The following is a 27,871-nucleotide window of genomic DNA, read 5'->3' on the forward strand; positions in this document are numbered from 1 at the left end:
ATTTTGGTACACTGTAGCAGACTTTAGCACTGATTTGTCTTACTTGTATTGGATGTGACGCCATTGTCAGGTGACCTGCTCCAATAGAAATCAATGTTTTGACCCATGGTGAAGCTGGCATTGACTGATGCTGTGTTGATAGAACCTTCGTAAGATGATGCTGACAAGGAGACAGACACCTGTGTGTCCGGGGGGTCGACCAGAACAGGTACAGAGGCAGCATCACACGCAGTACTAGCATTGTCATAGTAACAACCAGACACAGTCAGAGTGTAGTGAGCCGGCACGGGATATGTATAGGATATGACAAGTGTGTTACCAGTCACACCCTTAGATATAAGTCTAGATGTATCTCCAAAGTCGAAATAAAATAAATTGATGATGTCCAGGGTAACGTTCACCCTGAAAGTGTAGCTTTGGCCTGCGGTGAGACGAGAGATGGGGTTGAGGATAATTCCCGCTGACACAGTGTTGATATTTGCCAGATAAGTCTTGGTTTCTGAGCTCCCTGCAGAATTTGTGCATGTCGCAGAGTCCTGATCTGCGTAAGTGGCAGTAGAACACGGACAGTTATAATCTAAGGAGACGTTACCACACAGACAATAGCTGGAATCGTAGGAAGCATAAGTTCCGGCCAGTTTGAAACATTCCTCTATACATAATTGTTGGGTGGAGGCAGTTGTTGAGGATACGACAGTAGCATACACGACTGTAGATATACTACCTAAGCCTGTATCACTGTAGCATGAAAAGTAATTTGTAGCACCTGAAAACAACATTAAAACATGCTTATAAACTTTATAATAAACCAAAATAAAATTGGATATCATAGAATATGCAATAAATTAAAATGGTTTTATTTCAATATGACATCATGAAATAAACAAAAACATGAGAAAAAAAATAAAAATTCCAGTACAGTTACGAATCCTTCTGTACAATGCTGATACAACAATAAATAAATAAACATAATATTTTTTGATACCACTATCTGAATAATTTTCTTTTGGAAAAAATATTTTGATAACGGAAATGACTTTATAATTAGTCTGTACCATTTATGTCTCATATTTCATAACAACATTATTTTGCTTGTTTAGCTTCGAACTAATAGAAAGGAAATATGTGAAGTAGCAGCACATCTAGTAATCTTACCCATTCTCATGTCAATGCTATCTAGTAATCTTACCCATTCTCATGTCAATTCTATCTAGTATTCTTACCCATTCTCATGTTAATGCTATCTAGTAATCTTACCCATTCTCATGTCAATTCTATCTAGTAATCTTACCCATTCTCATGTCAATTCTATCTAGCTACCAAAACGTCTACCCAAAATGACTAAATACCTATATTTTTACCCCCAAAGTCTTGCAAGTCTATTTCTTGATCAACACCTGACTGAACATAGAACCCTATGAGTTTAACTATGCTGTACTACCTCTGGAATGACTTGTATGTAATCTTTGTAACATTTCAATTATGTTTCTGATAATTATTTTACATTGTACATATACTGTTAATTCAACGAGATAACATGAGAATAGGCCCTGTAAAACAAGTTGTTGAAAGACTACTGCCAGTTAGTTAGAAGCACAGTGCATGCAGCAGCTTTTACCTGGTATACTAAGACGTTAATGATTTGTAATATTCCATTATAAACACACTGGCTATACAAAAACATTTAAAGCAAAGCTTGGGCAGCATGAGGATGACAGAGGCCATAATCCTTACCATGATAACACACGTCTATATAGGTGTCTTTGTATGATCCCAAGCAATGAAACTACTGTATTTATAAATATCATAAGCAAATACTTTCAAATACTCATTAAGACAACATTTTTATAAAAAAATATATATCTTTTTATATGTAATTTCAATTTAAAAATTAAGTCATTTTCTTTCAAAAAATAAGATTTTATATGACATGCTATTCTCTCTAACATATACAAGAATCCCCACAGGTATGTTTTCATTCTACATAGCACTGTGTTACACTCTCTAGCAAACACATGGGTCTGTGTTTCCAATTTAATCCTCCATTTCTTCGATATACACAAATTTCAAACAATTTATTTCTAAAAGTTTATCATTTATTATGGACAATATCTTTATTATAAGTTTTTTACATTGTGACAAATCAACTGATATTTTCATTCCTAAAATTTATTTTGATTATGATGACAAATCAATTAATTTTGTTATTGCTATGATTTGTTTGAATTCCTGTAACTGATGTATATGAAGAGATGTTGTTTTGATGTGTTTATTGTGTTGTCCTGTGTTAGCTGGGGACGCAAGTTAGGTATGTCCATATTAGTGGGATATGGGTAAGTTATTGCATTAGAATAGGAAAGGTTTTTAAACTTCACTAAAGAATAGAGTTCAAGTTGATCTCCTGAAACTAAGGTAGATATCAAGATACTGTAAATATATTTACAGATTTGCAAGGCTTCACAGAACATAATGATACAACACAAAATGAACTTTGAAAATTTCAGCTATATAAAGCCTATGATACCCAACTCACCCTCCCTGCAGTGTATGGAATTTGAACTTGACACTCGACACATTGCTGGATCAGCTCCATTTCTTTTTTTGCGTATTGAAGGTGAACAGTTAGCTAATATGGTACAAAATGGGATGTATTAGACACACACGTGAAGTATTAAGATAAAATAGGATACAAACAGGGACTGTTTAGGTTTTATGTCAAGAAATATCAACAGTATCACGTATAGAATATGTTAGTTTATAATTACCAGACACCACTGTCCGAAATCAGATTCCGAACAGTTTACTTCACATTTCATTGTTATCCAAACAGGGTGATAGGACATACCATATAACTGAAGTAGAGAATCCCAGTGCTCTGTCAGCTCCAATTTATTTGGCATATGTCTGACTTGGAGTTACTTCCCTTTTCATTACAGCAAAGCGTTAAATATTAACTCACTCATTTATCCCAGACGACACATTTGAACTCTACCATTTCATAGGTTGGAAAGGTTCATTGTGAAATTTCAGGGGTGAATGAGTAATTTATTCATTATATTTTTTTCTCTATCCACAACGGCATAAGGGATTTGAACACCAGGAATTTGATCACCGAATTAAAAATCTCAGGACTTAATCAACTACTCTACTGGATGTGACATTGCTGTGTTGGAATAAATCTTCAAACTCATTATAAAGAATTCTAGCATGTAATTGTCTTGGAAAGAATAACAAGTAAATAACATAAATGTAACAGGATAATGACTTTACATGGCCTGTATACAGAACAGAGTAGTGGGACTCTCTACCCTTACTGATCATCATAATGTTAATCTTAACTGTGCCATAATGAATGATAACAGTGATTTGATTGATGCTCAGATGAACAGGTTAAATAAAACTATGGATAAGACCCATTCCACACTGTTTGTACATTCTGGTGTATGAAGCAGTTAAAGATTGAATTTCTGTAAGATTAAATTTGCTTCAGGTTGGATGAATTTTTTTGTCATTTAATTTCAGATACTGCCTGGAAAATTCTTGAGAGAAAACAAAACAAGTCCAGATAAATTATCTAACGAACAGCCCCTTAGTGATGGGATCCTTAACCCATGTCGAGAACATGCTACCTCAACGCTACAAGTGTTTAAAGAATTCTTATAAATACCAGTCAATATTTTTGAAAGATATTATTTCAGGACTTATTTACATAAGCATTCCCTCAGATAGCGTACCACCCATATGCATTCAAGTTTATAAATCTAAAACATAGCCTGTTAACCACTGTTGATATTTCAGTGTCTGACTTGACACCGCACATTAATCAGTGGGAGAACATTGTCACCTGTGCTACAGGACTCATCAGTCCCAGATTGGTTTGTTTTTCTCTTGTTAACTTCACAGTTAAATACTGTATACTCGTTACAGAGGGCGAAAATGGCGCAAATTAGACTGCAGCAAAAATTCCATAACATACAGTACCTCGTTTGGTGAAACAGAATAAAACTTTGGTGTCACACTTCCATTCAGAAAAGTCAAGTTATGCATTTGAGACAAAAACTAATATTTCTTTTCATCATCCCATGTTATGAATACCTGATCTCGTGAATTTATTGTTTAGTTCAGTCAACCCACTAGAAATTAGAGATTATAATTGAAAATACTCTCTTTGTATTACTAAATTTCAAAACATATTTTCTATGTTATGTACTTCAAAATTACTGATGGTAAATTTTATAAAATTTATTGTAAAAATAGGAACAGAAAGAAATGGATGATTAGAGTATGGATGATTAGAGTATCGACCAGATATACTTTATCAACATATGAGGTTGAGGAACCCATAATAACCACCAACCCTAAGGTTATACAAAATAATACAAATTTGTCAGAAGTCACATCGAACAATCCTGAAAAGGGAAAGGCAAAGTAATGATGGGCTAAACAAATGTTATACCACGGCAGAATGGAGACATAGGAGCTAGCCTCTTGGAATCTGCCTTCCCTTTCTAGGAAATCCATGGGTTTATTTCTTAACTATCAATTAAGAAGAAGAGTAACTTAGTGTCACATGAGGATAATTGGGTTTTTTGTTGTTGTTTTGGTAGCAAAAATTATTCAATAACTACCTATAACGAGTCAAAGAAGCACTTCACAGATAACTAAATAGTTACATGTATGTCTTTTTCAATTTCAAACTTTTTCCTGTAACTATTTATCACAATGAAAGACCCAAAAATATGGATTACATGGTAAGTATCCGCCAAATACATAAAAGGAGTGCTTCTGAAATCAGTCAAATTTCACAAGAAATCAAGTGCGGTGATATTCTGGCCGTGAAAAGAGGCCAGGAAATTACTCGTGATGGCAGTATATGATACAGGTAATTACCTGTAAACCTGTACAATTTCCGGTCTTACAGAGAGTGAAATATCAGACAGACAGTCAGTGGGGATGTATAGGTGTTATTTTCAGAAAACTATTGGGAAGTTAATAAAGAGATAAACCAACAATAAGTAGGGTTTGTATAGTGTTGAGTTGTGGGGATCCCGACACCATATGAAACACCATCTTCACAACAGGACAACTAGATGCTATTTTATTCATAAATGATGCAAATTTATTAGAACAAGTCTTTTTTATGTTTGTTTAGTTTAAATAAGTTAACTTATTGTGGATTGAGATTCAACTCAATCCATTTTATACTCATTAACTAAGTGTTGATTGAGACTCAACTCAATCTATTTTATACTCATTAACTTAGTGTGGATTGAGACTCAACTCAATCCATTTTATACTCATTAACTTAGTGTGGATTGAGACTCAACTCAATCCATTTTATACTCATTAACTTAGTGTGGATTGAGACTCAACTCAATCCATTTTATACTCATTAACTTAGTGTGGATTGAGACTCAACTCAATCCATTTTATACTCATTAACTTAGTGTGGATTGAGACTCAACTCAATCCATTTTATACTCATTAACTTAGTGTGGATTGAGACTCAACTCAATCCATTTTATACTCATTAACTTAGTGTGGATTGAGACTCAACTCAATCCATTTTATACTCATTAACTTAGTGTGGATTGAGACTCAACTCAATCCATTTTATACTCATTAACTTAGTGTGGATTGAGACTCAACTCAATCCATTTTATACTCATTAACTTAGTGTGGATTGAGACTCAACTCAATCCATTTTATACTCATTAACTTAGTGTGGATTGAGACTCAACTCAATCCATTTTATACTCATTAACTTAGTGTGGATTGAGACTCAACTCAATCCATTTTATACTCATTAACTTAGTGTGGATTGAGACTCAACTCAATCCATTTTATACTCATTAACTTAGTGTGGATTGAGACTCAACTCAATCCATTTTATACTCATTAACTTAGTGTGGATTGAGACTCAACTCAATCCATTTTATACTCATTAACTTAGTGTGGATTGAGACTCAACTCAATCCATTTTATACTCATTAACTTAGTGTGGATTGAGACTCAACTCAATCCATTTTATACTCATTAACTTAGTGTGGATTGAGACTCAATTCAATCCATTTTATACTCATTAACTTAGTGTGGATTGAGACTCAACTCAATCCATTTTATACTCATTAACTTAGTGTGGATTGAGACTCAACTCAATCCATTTTATACTCCTTTTGTAACCTCAAAAATACCTCATTCCAGTAAAAGCTACCACAAGGCTCAAACCCATAACTTCAAGGTAAATGAGATAATTAATTAATCCACCTATTTTTTTTTACCTGCAACAAGAAAGTCCACCATCCATTTAAATGACCCCACATTAATTTAAGGCCATTCCACCAATTGCAGAAACAAGATTTATGACCAACTATACAATGAGGTGGGGACAATTATTATTTTATCTGATCTTTTACTATATAGTGATTCATAGTTCCAAAAGCACTAACAAAATGAATTCATGTTAAGCGAAGTGTGAGCATAGTAAGTCTCTATGTTACTGGGAAATTAAGCTAACTCAGTATGAGGGAGATTCACAGTAATGTCGGAATTGGGACCAGAACACATATAAGTTAAGGTTATCAAATCTTTTCTTTAATACTCCAGTTTTGTTTCTGAAATGTATGTATGACACATTGCCTAATACTACTTATTGTATGTATTGTTTATACCCTACATTTAAATTAATTATAGTGTTAACAAAAATATTCCTTTCAAAAAATGAAAAAATGTAAGTGACATTTTAAGTTTTGTGGCCCATCATCTGTATGCATTAGATTTTAATGTGCATTTCGTATCTGCTAATGAAAGTTTATTACTTAATTAAAAGCCTCGTATCATATGACGTCATATGAAATGCACTAATAAATGATGACAGGCATGCTTGCACTGTTCACATGCGATATCACTAAGTGTTTCTCCTCGTTACTGGAGAAAACCGTTTTCTTTAGTCCTATATGATCATGCATGTTAAATCAGAGATCTATCATACATATTAATTATTTCAGAACCATGCCAGCTGAGAAGCAAAAAAAAACAACCCAACAAATGCTAGCTGTGAATGTCTGTTTAAAACATGGAAAGAAATCTCTGACAATTTTTATTGAAATATTGTAATAGTGATTTTAACTAAATAAAACTCTTAATAATAAGAGCCAGTTTGGTGCGTAAGCACCAGTGTACTCCTAGGATCTGAAACAAAAATTCATTAATAACTTAACTAACACACATTTTCTAAGTAAATCATCATATTGTACCAGATCAGTCCATAGTTGCAGCATACTAAACTTTAATCCTTTTCTTCAGAACTGTATTCAAAATAACTATTGTATTTAAATTTCAGCCTTAATCAATTAAATAATCTGGTTTGCTAAATAAAATCCAGATCATTAAATTTTCAAAATTTCCGAGTTGAAATTAGTTCCTGAAATACGCTGAAAGTTTTCCAGATAGCTGGATTGTGCTTAAAAGACTTTAACTCATTCACCCCTGAAGACACATTTGAACCCCTCCAATTCAAAGGGTGGAATACGAAATTTCAGGGTGAATGAGTAAACTGTTATACAATCAATGATCATGAGTATGACACAGAAGTTGATCACTTAGAGAACTTGTCACTGTTTCAAACTAAATTTCTAACCCTGTTTGTCTAGACATTTTGGTTTCTTTATACATCAGTGCCTTGTTGGTCTAGACATTTCAGATTCTCTATAAAGTACGTGGAACTTCATTCATCAGAACCTTGTTAGTCTAGACATTATGGGTTCTGCATAAATTGGAACCTTGTTAGTCTAGACTTTTAATTTTCTGCATAAAGTGGAACCTTGTTAGTCTAGACATTTTGAATTCTTTATATACCAGAATCTTGTTAGTCTGGACAATCTGAGTTAGGTATACAGAGGCACCTGGTTAATCTGATATCATACTCTTAATACTTTGGGTTTTGTTAATAATAAAACAAATACATCTACAATCTTACTTATCTAACAAGGCCACAACTACATGGGTTTTTACGGTAACAATTTCTTCTTACAATTTCATAAATGATTTCATGAAGATAAACAGTCAAAATAGAATGAATCTACGTGTCGATACCCAGGTCACTACAAACCTCAATAACTATATTTAACTAATATATATACAGTACATAATTAATATACCAGAAATGGTATCATCTTAACACTAAAACTTAAACAACAAATCAGCATCTCGGCTCATCGTGATCCGTGTCAACACATCTCGGTAATCCAAAAATAACCTAGAGGTTGTTAAAATCTGTTTATATTTATAATTTCTCCTGCACACCTACGAGGGTTTTCTATTTCATCCTACAACTAGGGTCCAGATCTATACAATATGGTAGCATACACCTGTCTGATACCACTTTAGTAGAGTTCCCATTCTAATGCCACTATCACAATTATTAGCCTGAGGTGAGTGTTTGTTCATTTGTAATATTGTTCTGTTTTAGAAAGAAAGTGCACATCATTATTCTATATCACTTGTAAAGAATACAGATTTTAACACAATGTCTACATCATATGCTGTTAACAGTTTCATAAATATTGCAGTAATCACTAATTTGACAAGACAATCTATGTATATGAACAAAAAGCAGAAGTTTGTGTTATCCTATAGAACACAAGCATTACAGTATTCATGCAGAACGTCTATTAATGACAGGCGTGACTTGGTAAGTACACTTGTGAGTTGACTAGGCAGAATTACCTTTGCACCCTTTGTTTGATGAAGTTTTATATAAAGAAACAAAAAAAAAAGAGAGAAAAAAGTTAATTTCACATAAAAAATAAAACTTAACAAAAATACATGAACACTTTACATGAAAAACAGCACAATTTACAAACAAACAAACAACCAAAAGTTATATTTCAACACTATGACCCCCACCCCTGTACCTGCAAAACCCCAAGAATGCACCCACCCACCTTATACATGCATAAGGGTCTGAATCTCTAAAATCAAGGCAATTACCCGTTTTCTAAAACTTGCCCATGATCTATCCTTTTCAATCAAGTTTAGTGCTAGAAAATGGAGTAGCCCGAAAGTCTGAGACTAGTGAAATCTACAGATTGACTAGTGGTTTGAGAAACCACGAGCGTGATTGACAAGTTAAAATTTGATACATGAGAAACTTATCGTGTTGAATAATACAGGGTTCGTGGAATTTCCACATCGAAAAGTAAAATTTGAATCTACTAGCCTGATTGGCTAGTGGTTTTGAAAATTTGTTTCTAGTCCTTAAGTTTTAATAACAATTTATGTGATTATGGAGCAATTTACCTCTTTGTCCTTAATATAAAGTAATCCAATGATGGCCAAATATACAAACACTTCTTCATTGGAACTAAGGTCTATTCCTCATCTTTCTCCAAAATGACCTCCAAGGTCATATTTTGCCTCTATGTCCTATTTAACGTTAAACAATGTATTTCATCCTGTTTCCTAGCGGGACATTTCAGGACTTTTCTCACTCTTTGTTCTAAGTAAGTGTGACACCCTGTTGGTCCTAAATGGCAGTGGAACATTAAGGGTATGTGCTTTCTCTTTGTCCTAAAAGCCTGTGATTTTGACAAAGTGTCTTTCTACTAATCATTATACTTTCCCTGAAAGGCTGTGATTTTGACAAAGTGTCTTTCTACTAATCATTATTCCATATAGATATACTTTCCCTGAAAGCCTGTGCTCGTCTAGCACCATGCTGTTAACACCCCAAACATGGTAACCTGGGAAACCACACCAAACAGCAACGATGTAAACAAAAACAGTTTGTATCATACATGTACATGAAAAGCATGTTAAGCATGAACTAGCCCTATGTTTATTTAATTGTAAAAGCTCCGCAACCCAAAACAAAACTCCAATCCATTGCTTCTTACTTCCTGAGACCGATCGTTTGACCACCGACACTTCAATCGGACTAGCATCATTGCACGTTCCCCAACATAAGCAGTCAGGTGTTTGCTTGCACAGGCAAGCTGAAAAGGTCATTTGACAATGACAATCACCAATTAAACTGAAGAAGTCTATGAAAAACATTATAACCTCTTTTTTATAATTGAAACAGAAATTCACAGCAACAGAACATCACATTTGACAATCTCTGTAATAGAAGTGATATATACAGGCCTGTATTCTGTAAAATGAGAACAACTCTCCATAATTATGAAACAAACAATGATAAACAACCTCTATAACTATATATTGATTTTAATGAGGGTACCTGCTATTATATTATCAGTAGTATTAAAGTATTCATATGACTAACAATAAAATAGTGTTAAATATTCAAATGTACATTGTATTCAACTTAAGAAGCCCCCTTGGTGCTTTATAATTTCAGAAAAAATGAATTATTGAAGAACATTCCAAAAGTCCAAAAATGATAGCCATTATCTATAAAAAGGATGGGAGCACTTATTAACTTAAATATGATACACATTTTATCATAGTTTTTACACAATTAATACATATCATCATCAACGTTTCTAACGATTCAGTATACCTACATTAACATTCAAAACAATGTTGACAACTGTACTTGGTATTTACGATTTGAACACATAGAGCAATACTTACATAAAAACTGTGAGTTGAGCGAGAGAAGAACCTGGCTTGCTGGGTCTGTACAGGTCGTATTTTGCCAGTTTATCAGTGTTTTCCCTGCACTGTTGTTGAAGGTGACTAGATATTCTATAAATGGTTTCAGAGAACACTGACACACCCAATCATTGTAAGCAATATTTCTGAAAAAAAGTAACAGATTTTGTTCCTCTTCCTTTTCATTGACTACACAAATATATAAACTGCCATGTTTATAACAGGCTTAAAGGAATACGTATATAAGCCATATCAATGCTATATAACGTGTAAAATCTCAAGTCTCTTTCCCTCCACCATCAGTTTTCCATTCAGTTAATACCTGTCAGGCCCGACTACAAATTTTTATGTTAGATGCGAAAATATTTCAAACTAGACAGGTCTGACAATAATCCACATCATAAAATTGGAATTGTTCAAGAGTATTCCACAATTATCAAACAGCTGCGGAATATTTTTCACATGGATCAAATTGAATGGAGCCGAAACCAAATGTATGATAACTGACAATTATTTTCATTCATCATATGATTTAGATACAATTTTAAATACTATTCGAAAGATTTGATGACATAATCATTCTGTAAAAGAGGTGTGCATGACCCTGAACAAGGATACTTACAGACTAGTCAAAGAGGTGTGCATGTCCCTGAACAATACTTAGACTAGTCAAAGAGTTGTGCATGTCCCTGAACAATACTTACAGACTAGTCAAAGAGGTGTGCCTGTCGCTGAACAAGGATACTTACAGAGTAGTCAAAGAGGTGTACATGTCCCTGAACAAGGATACTTAGACTAGTAAAAGAGGGGTGCATGTCCCTGAACAAGGATTCTTAGACTAGTCAAAGAGGTGTGCCTGTCGCTGAACAAGGATACTTACAGACAACTCAAAGAGGTGTGCATGTCCCTTACAGACTAGTCAAAGAGGCGTGTATGTCCCTGAACAATACTTACAGCCTAGTCAAAGAGGTGTGCATGACCCTGAACAAGGATACTTAAAGACTAGTCAAAGAGGTGTGCATGTCCCTGAACAAGGATACTTACAGACTAGTAAAAGAGGTGTGCATGTCCCTGAACAATATGTACAGACTAGTCAAAGAGGTGTGTATGTCCCTGAACAATACTTACAGACTAGTCAAAGAGGTGTGCATGTCCCTGAACAAGGATACTTACAGACTAGTCAAAGAGGTGTGCATGTCCCTGAACAAGGATACTTACAGACTAGTCAAAGAGGTGTTCATGTCCCTGAACAAGGAAGCATTCAGAAATCCCAGTCTGTTGTTACTTATATCACTGTAAAACAGAATAAAACCATGGTCATTGAAAACAGCAAACAGGAGCTCTCCGAGCCATACCCTCAGTAAAGCTTTTGTATATTGAAAGTAACTTGATATCTGACTTGCTGGCAACCTATAATATATGTTACTTTAACCATAACCTTTGACCTCTTGTGACAATGACCTTATATGTAGGGACATGTCTGTGGTATAGTGCCACACACTGTCTTGTCATAGTTGATAGATACATAAAATCTTATCGGTTCCGAAGTTACAATCCGGACAAGATCTGGACGGCCGAGGAAACTAAATGTTTATAGTTGAGGGTCCCAGTATAAATATTGAAATGACAGGTGTACTCACAGGTACTGCAGTGACGACAGGCCATAGAATGTCTCCACTTCTAACGAATGTATCTGGTTGGAACTTGCATCTCTGAAATTACACACATGATAACCCCGTTAAAGACATGAATGACGTTGGTACCAAGTATGTAACATTCATACACACTATTTTAAGGGTACAATCAACACACAAATAATGAATATTTTGCTATCCTCACAACAAACTGAATCTTAAATTGTAAGGGAGATAATCATTTATAAAAATAAAAATATGTTTCTTTGATTGTAGAAAGGTTCATGAAGCACAACCAGTCGAGTGTTTACGTGTGACATTTCGACAATTACCAGTAGTAGTTTATCTGACAAAGGTGAGGGAGTATATACTCTACTTGTCATCGCAATGTCACACATAAACACTGATCTGATTGTCCTACATGAACCTTTCTAACAACGCATACTTACCAACATGAAGAAAATGTTTCCTCACAATCTTAATTTCAATTTTTGAAAATTGCATTTCAAACATACCAAAAAACAAAACAGTAAAGTTTGTACACAAAATAAAAAACATTTACCAGGTATATGATAAGTGACTGTTTTTAAATGAGTACAAATAGTTGCAAAATAAAACAAATACACTATACTAACATGTAACATCAATCTCACAAAAAAACATAATACATGTAGATTACATTCTGAGAAATTTTCCCGATATTCACTTAAATCAAATTCGATCAGTTTTCCTTTCTTAATTTGCATTTTCACTTCTTTTAGTCAAAATTGGAACAAACGGGAAATATTATTGTTATTACCAGGGTATTAAAAAAAATCCCGGCTATATTAATGATTGTGTTTGCCATACCTTGCCACAAAGAATCAAATATAATATCAATAAATTACATGTTTACGACAGGATAAAGCCGGAAATTATCTTTCTTTGTAAAATCAAAAACATATTACATAGAGCCAATCACAAATTTTATAAAATTGAGTGTTATGGTAAAATATCATGTAATTAAAAATTTTAAAAATTGTTAAGACTTCTAAGTAAGCATACTCTTTCAAAACAATTGATTTAAACGTCATTCAACATTTTGTTTCTTGATACAGACTTTGGTTATTACGCCACATTAAGTATGATTGAGGTGTAGGGAAGTCACAACTACTGTGCTATGTCAGTACATCACTGAGGTGTGTACTTTAGTTTTGCATAGAAAAGGAAGTGCTGGAAATTGGTGGTTTCAAAATATTTATTTGTACAAAACATTATTTGTACAAAACATAAATAAATAAATTGCTTTTTTTCTGCAAAGAAGTAATTAGTGCTGATGCACTTCTCCCATTGGTTGTGATAACAAAAACCTGTAAAGTCAGTGAAGTTAATGGGATTAGTTCCACAGGTAAATGATGTATTTAAATATTAACTTGTCTCTTGGAATAAAAAGACATTATAGTGTGCTATAAGAATTATTTTCCAGTATTAAAATAAACAAAAGGACTTGATAAATAAGAGGCCAAAGAAGCCTGAATCGCTCACCTGTTATTGAATTATTATTATTTTCTATTTACATTTTAACACCTCGGCTAATTTGATTTTGAATGTGGATTGAAGTCATTTTAATAAATTTGATAGTATTTCATCCCAGCAAGTTCAATAAGAAGAAATCATATTGCGTATTTTAAGACATTTGATTCATATGACCTTAAAGATTGTCAAGGTCATTCATTTGAACAAAAGTGATATCCCTTTGTCCCAGCATGTTACAGGCTTATTATCATCGCCGAATGGCCCTTGGCTCTTGTTTGAAGATTTTATCATAGTTGACTCCAGGAAATGCAATCTTTAGTTTGAAACGAAGTCATTTCTTTGTGCAAACCTGAGAGTTCTTCATCCAAGCAAGATACTTTGCATTTGTCATCACTCCAGGTGTTGCTGTTCTTGAGGAAACGTTATTTGAACATTTTGATAATTTGACCCCTTGTCATTTATTTGTATAACCACAAGGTGCCTACCCAGCGAGCTACTACCCAAATATCACTACCCAAAGCTTACGGTTATTAAGGAGTCTTTAAGGTTGATTAATGAGAGAGTTAGCTTTGGACGACAGACGCTATGCCACTGTGTGCCAGTTAAAGTAAAAAAAGTTATTAGATCTCATCTGCAATGTTGTAACACTACAAAGGTTATTTGTGTCAGGATTAGACGGCAGAGTACGTTGTTCTCCTTACTTACAGCATAGTTAGATTGGGATTGGAGGAAAAAGCATCACTGGGGATATAACTTATATTATTCCCTCGCAGATACCTGTAAGTAAAGAATTGGTGGCAACACAATCAGAGTGTGGCCAATAACACCCTTCTACCTAGATCACAGGAGTACCTGTGTAGTATACACCTGACTGTGTGTTACCTGTACATTACACACCTGTCTGTGTGTTACCTGTATATTACACACCTGTCTGTGTGTTTCCTGTACATTACACATTTACACCAGTATATATATTTATATATGTCACACAAAGTCACAAGCTTCAACTGATCATTTTGAAATAAACTGAGAAGTGGCACCATTAAATTATATTAAAACTTTTTTTTTAAAGTATCCTCAAAAATTTCATTTTTATGAAAATTCTTAAATTTCATGAATATTTCTTCTAACCCCAAATAGAAGGAAACAAAAGTTTCAGCTACCTTAAAACTAAACCTACTGTTACACTTTGGAAGTTTTTAACAAGTGTCCAAGCTTTAAGAATGTTGTAGCACATTGTGTTGAAAAATCAAAGATTTAATAGGACTTTAATATTATACTCAATTTATCAGTTGAAACTTGCAGTTCACAGTAGGCCCATAACCATACAGATGTTGTCTTAAAATAGCTAGAAGAATTTTCTCTTATATGCTAAACACCATACACCATCATCATCAACCTGATGTCATAGATATATAGATAACCTGATACAATAGATATATAGATAATTGATGTAACATGATATGAGAAAACATTTCAAATTTACAGTTGGGACTAAATATATACTACCACACATAGACCCGTAGCCCTTTGGATAAGATCATACAGGGAACAAAAGATTGAAGTTGAGGAATATTTGACCTTCTTATTCTACAAGGTCATCCAGGTTTCTAATAAAGAACAACTAATATAAATCATCTACTCTTGATTTATCAGCAAACAGCTAAACCTTGTTCTCTCAAATGGAAATCTTAGATTTTAACACATTCTGAATATAAGGAAAGACTTGAGTTTCTTCTGGTCAGTGAAACAGCCATTTATAAAAAAAGAAAATACCTTTCAATTTCATTAGATGCCTTAATAAATACGGAAAATGGATGCAGTTCTACTGTCATTACATCTACATATACATGTATGTCCCTAATTGACTAATTTAATGATTGACAATATTCATAAGAATTCAAACCAATAGAACACATCACACAGTTGAAGACCCACTGCCACTATGGTAACACTAGCTGTGACTTTATAGACTTACAGATTCTCCAGCAGCCTCAGGTTGGTGAACAGGTAAGGTGGAAGACTGGTGAGATTCATTTTGTTTATATACCTGAAAGGTAAAAAACATACACAATCAGCTCCATCTGATAGCAGGCACAATCACATGATTTTCGATGCCATACAAGTGTTCTTTTGCAGAATGGAATTTTTGGCTGTCACATGCAGAGGCTTTCATTTGTGCATGCAAACTGTCCAAAAACACCCTAGTTTGACTATTTCTGCATAGCAGCGCAGTTTTGTTGCTATGGTGGAACATCTATGCATGCACAATGAAAAAATCTGCACCAGGAAAGATAGCCCCAATTAATTAATATGACGTTGGCAAAAGAAATTGGTACATAAATCAAAGTTAAAATGTTTACTTTTTGTGAGGCCAAAAATGACCCTAAACACCCCCAAGTCCTTTCATTATTTTTGGAAATTAACACCAAAATATTGATATCATTAACCTAACAATGGTAACATTTTGTCAGCTAACCTATGGATTAATGAGAGATGATCAGATACCAAACTCAAACCATTCCTGTGTATATATACTTGTATAGACAAGTTGATCCAAGTTCTAAGATATGACCTATGTGGCCTAACTGCGCTTAAAGCTGTACTCGGCATTTTGTGCATTTCACATCAAAGTGTCCCTATTTATGGACAGACGTGGTTTGATCATGTCAGAGATAACAGGCTGCTAACACTGCAACAACCAAATCTTGTATTTTTTAAACCAGAGGTGGTAATGATTGAAGTTGCTAATATTCAACAACTAGGTTTTAACATATTTGATCGTAAATCATTAAAAATGGATTGGTCACAAGTTGTAACCACTAGGTAATATGGTGCTGTAGATAATTGTTTTTGGATATGAGTAACATTTCTTCTTATTGCATCATTTTATGTACATAATTCATTAGTTTATTTTTATCTAAAGGTTCAGGATAAGACTAATGAATAATGTGTCATAAATTAAATGTACTATGCTTTGAAGTGTATCTAAAACAGCTTCTAGGAACTTTTTTAGCATTGTTTAAGTTTTAAGTCACAGTATGCTATATAGTTAATGAAGAAACCCACAATAAACAGAAATGAATAATGATGATATCACAGAAGATGTGGCAAAATGAACAAAAATAAATTGATGTTGCAATAAACAATACCAAAAAATATATTTGGAAACTGCCACCATTTATTTCATATACTAACACCTTTACAAAGATAGCATGACTACTCAAAATTATATATATGGTATATGCTGATCAAAATTGTAATGCTCACATTGACTGCTGTAATATATACACAATGTATTATGTAAATTTTTGTTGCTGTCAACATCGACTTTAAACCAGTAAATTAATATGTAATTGAAATTAATTACATTGGGAAAATAATGGTAATTTCCCTAATAACATTGCCAATTAAGTGTAATTGTAATTGCATATTTGCGAGGTAATTTGTAATCTAATTAATTACACAGCTATGTACTTGAACCCATGCCTGGTATATATACAAGTACATGTACATTATATTGTGCGTGGATCAGGGGAGATAACACCTCTGTGACAAACACATCACAATTGATATTATGTCATCCAAACAAATTCTGAAAGGAATGCATAGTTAGATCTCTTACAAGGTTGATAAATGCACAAATAAATGAAAAAGTCTGGTTTTTGTTGAATAGAATAGACAAGTTAACAATTACAGTTATTAATCAAATTTGATAAACAATCCTAACAGACAGTAATTCTTTAATTAATGTGGCATGCAATTTATTTGATTGACACTCCATTCAATCAATTGCAGAAGTTCACATAATTACAGACCATTTTGAACTATGAGAACTTAAAGTAGGCAATAACGATGAAATCACGGCAATAAACACTGCCCAAGATTGGCTATAGCATGATATAAATCACACCACAGAACCCAACATGTCGATTTATGACAAACAGACTTGTAATGAATACTGTGCCAAGGTCAGTACTGGTATAAATGTAGGCCCAGCATGTTTACATGGTATTATTACAAAAATTGTTATGTTCTCAGTATGATTTCAGTACAGTCATGCTATCTCTACGCTAGTGCTACAAGGTTTACTATCGGCTACACATCATTTAACATACCATACAGATCTTTAGCCCCAATACTCTATCTGATTAAAACTCAGGTATTTTCTGTGTTAAAACTTTGGCATTTCTTGTCATTAAAACAACATTATTACAATCAAAGTTTACTGTCTAATTGAATTTGTCTGCTAGCACAATAAAAATACATGTTAGTTATCTGGACTTTTATTAGTTTTTAAAAGAGTAGAATCAAACTTCTTTAATAAAACTTTTTTTCATTTACATTTCTAGGACAAACATTTTGAGCAATAAATTTCACATTTTTTGTTTGTTTGTGTAGAACCAATTTTGGGACTTAATTTAAACTTCCTGTATTGTATGTTTACTTCTGAAATGATAACAACCCTGAGGTATTTGCATTACTGTGTTGATCATTGCTTAAAGCAGCTAGAGCTCAGAATTTGAACTCATCAAGTATTGTTTGATCTATTACAAGTTATACATCTTATAACACACTGCAGGTAGTTTTTTTCTGAACATTTTCTTCAGGTTGGTAAGTATGGATTATGAGAAGTTCTTTATACACATCGATTTTATGGACAACTCGTACACATTTTACACCTGTGTGTGCATACGCTTCATTGGTCATTTGTCTGATGAAGGTGACAGTGTACATATCGTACTAGTCATCGAAACGACACATAGAAAATTGTATTGGTTGTGTAAAAAACAAAATAATATTACAAAAAGGGTAACAAGTTAAGACTTCTGCACTAACTTTTATAATCATTTACTAAAATCATTTATAGAAATCTTAAAATAATTTCTATAAACTCAATTAATTAATTAATTAAAATATAATCTATACAGTATTTTAGGAGAAACCCTGTCAAACGTTTGCCTACAGACACATAACCACACAGTGACAATTTGACTCCAGTAAAATTACTCCCAATATCTGTAGTATAAACTTTTTATTTCCTAAAAATACATATCTACAATTTGAATAAAACTGAAAAAGGATCTGGAAACAAATTAAGAAAAAACTTGTATAAATCTGTTTCCTTCTGTGACAAAACTTTTGCGTAATGGACAGTATATGGTATACTATGTACAAGGATATGGTAACAATAAACTTACCAACAAGTTTTTAATGGGTTTTGTAGTTTAGAAATCTTTTATACAGGAGAAGCAATGTCACACTAAGCTAGCATACACCCTTATATCAAAGATATACTTACAATGTGGTGATACTACTAGATGAGGTGAACATTAGCCTCTCAAATGATGTCACAGGATTATTTGACAAGTCTCTGTGGAAAAAAACATAAAAAGATTGTTAAACTAATTCACAGGATTATTTCTATTCTCTGTGGAAAAAATAAATTCACCTTCAATTTTACNGCAATAAACACTGCCCAAGATTGGCTATAGCATGATATAAATCACACCACAGAACCCAACATGTCGATTTATGACAAACAGACTTGTAATGAATACTGTGCCAAGGTCAGTACTGGTATAAATGTAGGCCCAGCATGTTTACATGGTATTATTACAAAAATTGTTATGTTCTCAGTATGATTTCAGTACAGTCATGCTATCTCTACGCTAGTTCTACAAGGTTTACTATCAGCTACACATCATTTAACATACCATACAGATCTTTAGCCCCAATACTCTATCTGATTTAAAACTCAGGTATTTTCTGTGTTAAAACTTTGGCATTTCTTGTCATTAAAACAACATTATTACAATCAAAGTTTGCTGTCTAATTGAATTTGTCTGCTAGCACAAAAAAAATACATGTTACTTATCTGGACTTTTATTAGTTTTTAAAAGAGTAGAATCAAACTTCTTTAATAAAACATTTTTTTTCATTTACATTTCTAGGACAAACATTTTGAGCAATCAATTTCACATTTTTTGTTTGTTTGTGTAGAACCAATTTTGGGACTTAATTTGAACTTCCTGTATTGTATGTTTACTTCTGAAATGATAACAACCCTGAAGTATTTGCATTACTGTGTTGATCATTGCTTAAAGCAGAGCTCAGAATTTTAACTCATCAAGTATTGTTTGATCTATTACAAGTTATACATCTTATAACACACTGTATGTAGTTTTTTTCTGAACATTTTCTCCAGGTTGGTAAGTATGGATTATGAGAAGTTCTTTATACACATCGATTTTATGGACAACTCGTACACATTTTACACCTGTGTGTGCATACGATTCATTGGTCATTTGTCTGATGAAGGTGACAGTGTACATATCGTACTAGTCATCGAAACGTCACATAGAAAATTGTATTGGTTGTGTAAAAAACAAAATAATATTACACAAAGGGTAACAAGTTAAGACTTCTGCACTAACTTTTATAATCATTTACTAAAATCATTTATAGAAATCTTAAAATAATTTCTATAAACTCAATTAATTAATTAATTAAAATATAATCTATACAGTATTTTAGGAGAAACCCTGTCAAACGTTTGCCTACAGACACATAACCACACAGTGACAATTTGACTCCAGTAAAATTACTCCCAATATCTGTAGTATAAACTTTTTATTTCCTAAAAATACATATCTACAATTTGAATAAAACTGAAAAAGGATCTGGAAACAAATTAAGAAAAAACTTGTATAAATCTGTTTCCTTCTGTGACAAAACTTTTGCGTAATGGACAGTATATGGTATACTATGTACCAGGATATGGTAACAATAAACTTACCAACAAGTTTTTAATGGGTTTTGTAGTTTAGAAATCTTTTATACAGGAGAAGCAATGTCACACTAAGCTAGCATACACCCTTAAATCAAAGATATACTTACAATGTGGTGATACTACTAGATGAGGTGAACATTAGCCTCTCAAATGATGTCACAGGATTATTTGACAAGTCTCTGTGGAAAAAAACATAAAAAGATTGTTAAACTAATTCACAGGATTATTTCTATTCTCTGTGGAAAAAATAAATTCACCTTCAATTTTACATCTAAGTAAATGGTCAAATATTTTACAATTTTATTTTGGTATAAAGAACATCTTACACCACGTATATATGCTGATATTATCTGTTTTATTATATAAATATATGAGGATTGTACAGAGTACATATCATATATACAAAACACCATAGCTATAGCTACAAATCTTCAGAAATGAAGGTTGTACAACTTTTTAAAATGCTCTCATGTTTATTTTTTCCATTGTGCAATTTCAAAAAGATATACCGCTACACTGTCAACTAAAGTAAAACCTGTGAACAGAGATTTCCAATGTCAGGTAGGATACTTACAATGTGGTGAGTAATGGAACTTCAAAGGATTTATCCTTGAACTTGGTTATCAAATTCCCCGCAAGACTCCTGTAAAAGCAAGACCGAAAACCTATACATAGGACTGCACGATTTATTGATAACTCCTTTATTCTTTGTATGGTATCATTAAGATTTATCCTTCAAAAGTCATTTAGCAAAGGTCTTTGAACGTTAAGGCTCATATAATGTATCATAATTTCAAGGATGTATTTTGCATTTCTTACGTTGGTGAATAAATCAGCATTTTGATGTGTATTTAATTCGAGCTGAGCAAAGCTGTAATATTCTACAATAACCATATGGTCACCGACCATACTTACAATGTCTGCAGGTTCGTCGTAGATTTGAAAGTTGTGGCATCTATTTCTGTAAACTTATTGTATGACAAGTCCCTGAAAGGAAAAACAATGTAATTAGAATAATAAACCCCTGATCATTTATATAGAACAATAGATCCCTGATAATTTCTATAGTGTATTGATCAGAGTAGGTAAGGGGATAGGTATAGCATTCTTAGAACAAGGTCAAATGGACCAAGAGCTTATCTCAAATTTTACACTCTTACGCAGAAAATTTCACTAAAAATGTTGAATGTCTTTAATGAAGAGATGTGATTTATATCAAACATGAGTTATAACAGAAATGTACCAACATGGTCAAGAATACAACAATATCCTCCCGATAAAGTTAATTATCACATTGTCAATACCGCCGATAAAAGGTTGACAAAACATGCTAAAGAAAATGACAAACGAACAAATGAAAGGACAAATGTCAACTTGAAAAGGTATCCTGATTAAGATTTCAATATCTAGTCACATAGAATAAGGCACTATCTACCTCTTACATCACATTCATCCAAAGTGAAGAAAGGGATATTGTTGTTGACATGTAATATTAATGGTTCCCTAGAGAAATTACACTTATAAAATAACAAATCTTTTGGAAGATACGACAGATGTGTACATACATCAGATAGAGATTAGTAGATTTCATTGTCAGTAAATTGACATTATATATATAAAAAGAAATAGACGAAAAAAACTACAAATATACAATTAACTGTTCTTGTAGATTAAATTTCAGATTCCTGTATAAAATTAAATAGAATATTGTCGGTACGTAGTCCCAAACTTTGATACTTACAAAGTGATCAGACTTGTCATAGAATAAAACGTATTGGCACCAATGTGAGTAATACTATTTTGTGAAAGGTTTCTGAAAGGAAAACAAAGGTTAACATTATTGTAACATGTCAAATACTGCATTGATAACTAAAATTGCATCAGATCTACCCATTTTTATTTAACTTTGATTAATAAAAAGGTGAAACATGAACTTTTTTTATTTCACAAGCAAAATCATTTTAAAAGTTAAATTAATGCATCAGAATTCGTAACAAATGAATAATCTATTCCACTTGAAATTTCGTTAAATCTTATGATTTTTTTTACAATATAAAACAATCATTTAAATTCTTTTAACATATATTTTTATCAATCAAAAAGTCTATGACATTTTTACAGTTAAGGTAAATATTGTAATGAGCCACAGAAAATCAGTAATTTTTTATTGTTACATTTTATTACACAAATAATATTATTAAACGATACACTACACCAAAGATATTTACAGTACATCCCCTCTTTATATCACTTGTCATTTGCTGGAAGAAAAATGTGATATCATGTGGAACATGACATTAAAAGAGGATTTTTTTCTGATATTCTTCAACTACATTAACACAACACAACTATCTTTATACACAGGTACATTTTCTTTGATTTATTTGGTCCAAATAAAGAGATATGAAGGGGAGGTTACCCCAAAGTGAATCACATAATCAAACACACATATAAATTATATAGTGGAGACAAACAGTGTTCATGGAAATATAACTTAAAGTCAACAGATATAAAGCAATGTGACAAAACATAAATGCATCACATGAAACAACAGTACCGCATATTGACCCCTTCACTGATCCTACTACTGACCATATCACTGACCCTATCAATGACCCTATCAATGACCCCATCAATGACCCTATCAATGACCCCATCACTGATCCTACTACTGACCATATCAATGACCCTATCAATGACCCCATCAGTGACCCTATCAATCACTGCCCCTATCAATGACCCACTGACCATATCAATGACCCTATCAATGACCCCATCAGTGACCCTATCAATGACCCCATCACTGATCCTACTACTGACCATATCACTGACCCTATCAATGACCCCATTAATGACCCAATCAATGACCCCATCACTGATCCTACTACTGACCATATCACTGACCCTATCACTGACCCTATCAATGACCCTATCAACGACCCCATCACTGACCCTATCAATGACCCCATCACTGACCCTATCACTGACCCCATCAGTGATCCTACTACTGACCATATCACTGACCCTATCACTGCCCCTATCAATGACCCAATCACTGACCCTATCAATGACCCCATCACTGACCCTATCTCTGACCCCATCAGTGATCCTACTACTGACCATATCACTAACCCTATCACTGACCCTATCAATGACCCAATCACTGACCCTATCAATGACCCCATCACTGACCCTATCAATGACCCCATCAGTGATCCTACTACTGATCATATCACTGACCCTATCACTGATCCTACTATTGACCATATCACTGACCATATCAATGAACTCATCACTGATCCTGCTACTGACCATATCACTGACCCCATCATTGACCATATCACTGACCCTATCAATGAACCCATCACTGATCATATCACTGACTCCATCAATGACCCCTCCACTGACCCCATCAGACCCTATCACTGATCTCATCACTGACCCATCAATGACCCCATCAATGACACCATCACTGACCTCATCACTGACTCCATCAATGACCCCTCCACTGACCCATTCAGACCCCATCACTGACCCCATCAATGACCCCATCAATGACACCATCACTGACCTCATCACTGACCTCATCACTGACCCATTTACTGATCCCATCACTGACATTACAGAGATACTATGACATGACATTAACAGTGCCTGTCTGTACCAGGAGGTTGAGCCAATATTACATAGCCACCAGTTATTTACCTTGTACTGTTCATACACAGATACATGGGTTACAGACTAAGAAAATATTCCATTATTCTGCTTTATCACCTTCAATTTAATTAAATAATTCTCTGTAAGGAAAATACTTAAGAATAAAATTGTTAAATTGATTACTTTCAGTATTGAATGTGACAAGCACATAGTCAGTACATGTATATGTACTTCAGATTTTGACTATGGCAAAATCAATCAACATAACAATATATACATACAAGATATTGAATTCCAAGGCACACAAACCACAACCATTATCATACTGTGTACACTTGTAATGATACTTACAAGTACTTTATCTTTACTATTGAGGCAAATGAATCTGATAAAAGTGTTGTAAAGTCATTATATGACAAATCTCTGAAAAAGATGAACAACAAAATAAAAGAGTGTGCAGACAGATTTCTGAAGCATGGATAGAAACACATGTGCTCCTACGATTCATTAGCATTTACTAAACTAGGTTTTTTGTGAACATTTGAAAATTAAAAGATTATTTCTAGAAAGACATGCAGACACTGCATTCCTACAAAAAACTTGTAGCAGTAAGAATTCATTAAAGAAAGAAATATATAAATAAACGAATTTGATTTTATTATCATTATTATTAATTTTGTTTTAAAGAGTAAAAGAAAACAGGTATTCATCAGAGCATGCGGCTTTTAGATTTGTAAGCAGTAAGGATTCAAGAATCAGGAAACAAATATGAATATTTTTATATTGTTTATTAATTTTACAGAGTTATGAAAATTTCTGACATATGAGAACTAAATTGAGAAGTGATTGACAATTAAAAAGTTGATTTTAATATTTCATCATAATTAATAGATAAGTTTTAATAAGCATGCAAAATGAAAAATCTAAGTAAATGGATAGCGGTAGATATTTCCAGTAATACTCACAGTGACTCTAGATAAGGCAAATTCTGCAATACTGATGACTTGGCTACGATGGAATTAATACTATTTCTTGATATGTTTCTGAAAAATAAAAGAAGAAAAAATATTGTCTTGGTAATAAATCTTGGTATATTTGAAACAACAACAAAAAAGCCTGAGCATTTATAAATTAGAGCAAATTACTGTTCATGTATAACAACATGTGAACTAATTGTCAAGTAATTCATACACAAAATGATGTAAGTAAAATATTGATAACGCTGGGCTTTCTGGATTTAGATTGAAATAGTTTCCTATAAAGGCAATTGTAAGGAAAGGAAGTGTGATGTCTGGGTTCCTATAGAGGCAAGTGTTAGGCAAAGCTGTGTGATGCCTGGTTTGCTACAGAGGCAGGAGTTAGGCAAGATAGTGTGATTTCTGGTTTCCTATCTTTAGTAAAGAGACAGGTATTTAAGCTAAGGTTGTGTGATGTCTAGTTTCCTATTAGGGCATGAGTTAGGCAAGGATGTGTGATGTCTGGTTTCCTATAGAGGCATGAGTTAGGTAAGGATGTGTGATGTCTGGTTTCCTAACTTTAGTAAAGAGACAGATATTTAAGTTAAGGATGTGTGATGTCTGTTTTCCTATAGAGGCAGGAGTTAGGCAAGGATGTGTGATGTCTGGTTTCCTATATAGAGGCAGGAGTTAGGCAAGGATGTGTGATGTCTGGTTTCCTATATAGAGGCAGGAGTTAGGCAAATATGTGTGATGTCTGGTTTCTTATAAGCAAGATAGTGTGATTTCTGGTTTCCTAACTTTAGTAAAGAGACAGGTATTTAAGTTAAGGATGTGTGATGTCTGGTTTCCTATTAGGGCATGAGTTAGGCAAGGATGTGTGATGTCTGGTTTCCTATGCCTACTGATAATAGACTGGAAAATGAAGAAGGCTACTTACAATCAGGAAAAGGGCATTAATTAGGAAAGGCTCAATAATGCTGCAAAATTTGAACCAGTACAGGAAGTAGCCAATCAAAAGCGACAAAAGTGTGTTCATGTCTTATACAACGTACACCTGGTGTCCAAAGAATTTCTTTCTGTTAATAAATGTCTCAATTATCAATAATCTTATCTGATTTTATAATTTACATGTTTAATCATAAAACACCGATAGAATTAAACTTGACTTAGCACATTACATATAATCACACTTAAATATTAACATCTTTGGACATTATTGAACATTTGTTTGCGAACAATTTATCTTTGCTGTGTGTCACAGTACTTGACAGTGTTATTGTGCACACATTCAAGATTTATAATCTCACCTATACACCATCATTTTCTAAACAATATTTCTGATAATCATCAGAAATCTGATTTATACATAGAGCTCTGTACAGTTTAAATCACTCAACTCTCTCATAGAAATCTTCATTGCATATGACTAATTGAGATAAGTTTTTTTTAAACCACAGGATTTTTTTTATTGATTTTCAACAATTAAACAAAATGTATATCAATCAACCTTCATTTCAATGTACAAGGTGGACCAGTCTTGGATAACAGTGGTTCTATAGGAGGTTTACCGTTCAAGATAAAACCTTTATCTGTTTAGGTCTTGCAACCAATGTATATTGTGGAAGAGTTTTGGTGTAGACATTTCAAGGTGTGGTGTACATGTTTGCCATTCAATATGAATGGTCCACCTTTCATGAACTACCTCTAAAGGTAAATAAAGCCCACAATCAGCAGGTACAAAAGTTACCTGGCTGAGGACCAGTTTGTGCTATCCAAACTTTGACCTAGGCTATATCCTGCAAATATAATCAATGATAAATATGAAATTGACTTATAGAGAAATGAAAGGAAAGTGTTAGTCACACACTGACTTACAAAGGCTCTAAATGGAACAGAAAACTTTGGGTTTGGTTTTTATCAGGACCAACGTGGGCTACCATTCCTTCAGGCAATATTGAACGGTTTCTTGTGAATATTTAGTATATCGTCTAAATAATGTCAACTTATATCAACTATACAGGTATACTATCATGATGTCATAGGGAAATTTGGAAGTGATCTGAACAGGTTTTTTCCCCTTGAAATACATCATAACATCTACCTATTAATTACCTTGTTATATTTTTTTTTAGAAGAATATCAATTGTATTCACTATTGACTATGCTGAGGTATTGACATTGACCCATACAGAGAACCAGCTACTCTTCAATAGGTAGCACACCTCGTTATGTAGGTCAGCTTAAAGTTATGAGTAAGAAGTGTATTCCACTATATAGTTTTATACAGAAAGGAAATTCAGAATATCAACCTGACATTCTGAAAAGTATCTGAATTTAATCAATTTGAAGTACAGATTAGTTAAATGGCTACAATGTGCAAACTTTTGAATCCGTCTTGTCGGGCAAGAACGAAAACAAGAATTTTGCCTGTCCACAGGGTACATTAATGTGTATTTCTGTGCTGTAGTCTTCGTGTCAAACCTTGGTTGGCTAATCGTGATGTAGCTATAACAAGTCTATATATCACTACAAGAATTTCTGGCACATTAGTTCTACCTGTGTTATCCAACAATATAAGGAGCTTCTTTTATGAAACACCCATTGAAATTACCAATTGTTCTCCCAGCTTGATGTGTTTCTTGCAATTATCTTGTAATAATTACATCTTTATCAGATGTACAAAAATATACCTGTAC

The 27,871-nt window shown here is 33.4% G+C and overlaps 1 protein-coding gene across 4 annotated transcripts in view; it reads right to left on the reverse strand.

Moving 5' to 3' along the window:
- The window catches only part of LOC110453996 (polycystin-1-like), an 82,392-nt gene that overhangs the window by 36,619 nt on the left and 17,902 nt on the right, over window positions 1-27,871 (reverse strand). The window contains exons 2-14 of one of the 4 annotated variants that reach the window (XM_021503305.1): window positions 26,923-26,971; window positions 25,182-25,259; window positions 24,568-24,639; window positions 22,301-22,372; window positions 21,475-21,546; window positions 21,134-21,202; window positions 20,667-20,738; window positions 15,745-15,816; window positions 12,258-12,329; window positions 11,836-11,910; window positions 10,597-10,763; window positions 9,897-9,995; window positions 44-766 (exon numbers count right to left, since the gene is read on the reverse strand). In XM_021503305.1, the coding sequence (XP_021358980.1) occupies window positions 44-766; window positions 9,897-9,995; window positions 10,597-10,763; window positions 11,836-11,910; window positions 12,258-12,329; window positions 15,745-15,816; window positions 20,667-20,738; window positions 21,134-21,202; window positions 21,475-21,546; window positions 22,301-22,320 (1,441 nt within the window). In that variant the 5' untranslated portion in view covers window positions 22,321-22,372; window positions 24,568-24,639; window positions 25,182-25,259; window positions 26,923-26,971. Of the gene's footprint in view, window positions 1-43; window positions 767-2,533; window positions 2,627-9,896; window positions 9,996-10,596; window positions 10,764-11,835; window positions 11,911-12,257; window positions 12,330-14,471; window positions 14,544-15,744; window positions 15,817-19,068; window positions 19,141-20,666; window positions 20,739-21,133; window positions 21,203-21,474; window positions 21,547-22,300; window positions 22,373-24,567; window positions 24,640-25,181; window positions 25,260-26,922; window positions 26,972-27,871 lie in introns of those variants that run through there. The other 3 variants (XM_021503280.1, XM_021503286.1, XM_021503295.1) reach the window with 3 other exon arrangements.

This window comes from Mizuhopecten yessoensis, unplaced genomic scaffold (genome assembly GCF_002113885.1).
Source record: "Mizuhopecten yessoensis strain PY_sf001 unplaced genomic scaffold, ASM211388v2 scaffold897, whole genome shotgun sequence".
In the NCBI taxonomy this organism is placed as follows: Eukaryota; Metazoa; Mollusca; class Bivalvia; order Pectinida; family Pectinidae; genus Mizuhopecten; species Mizuhopecten yessoensis.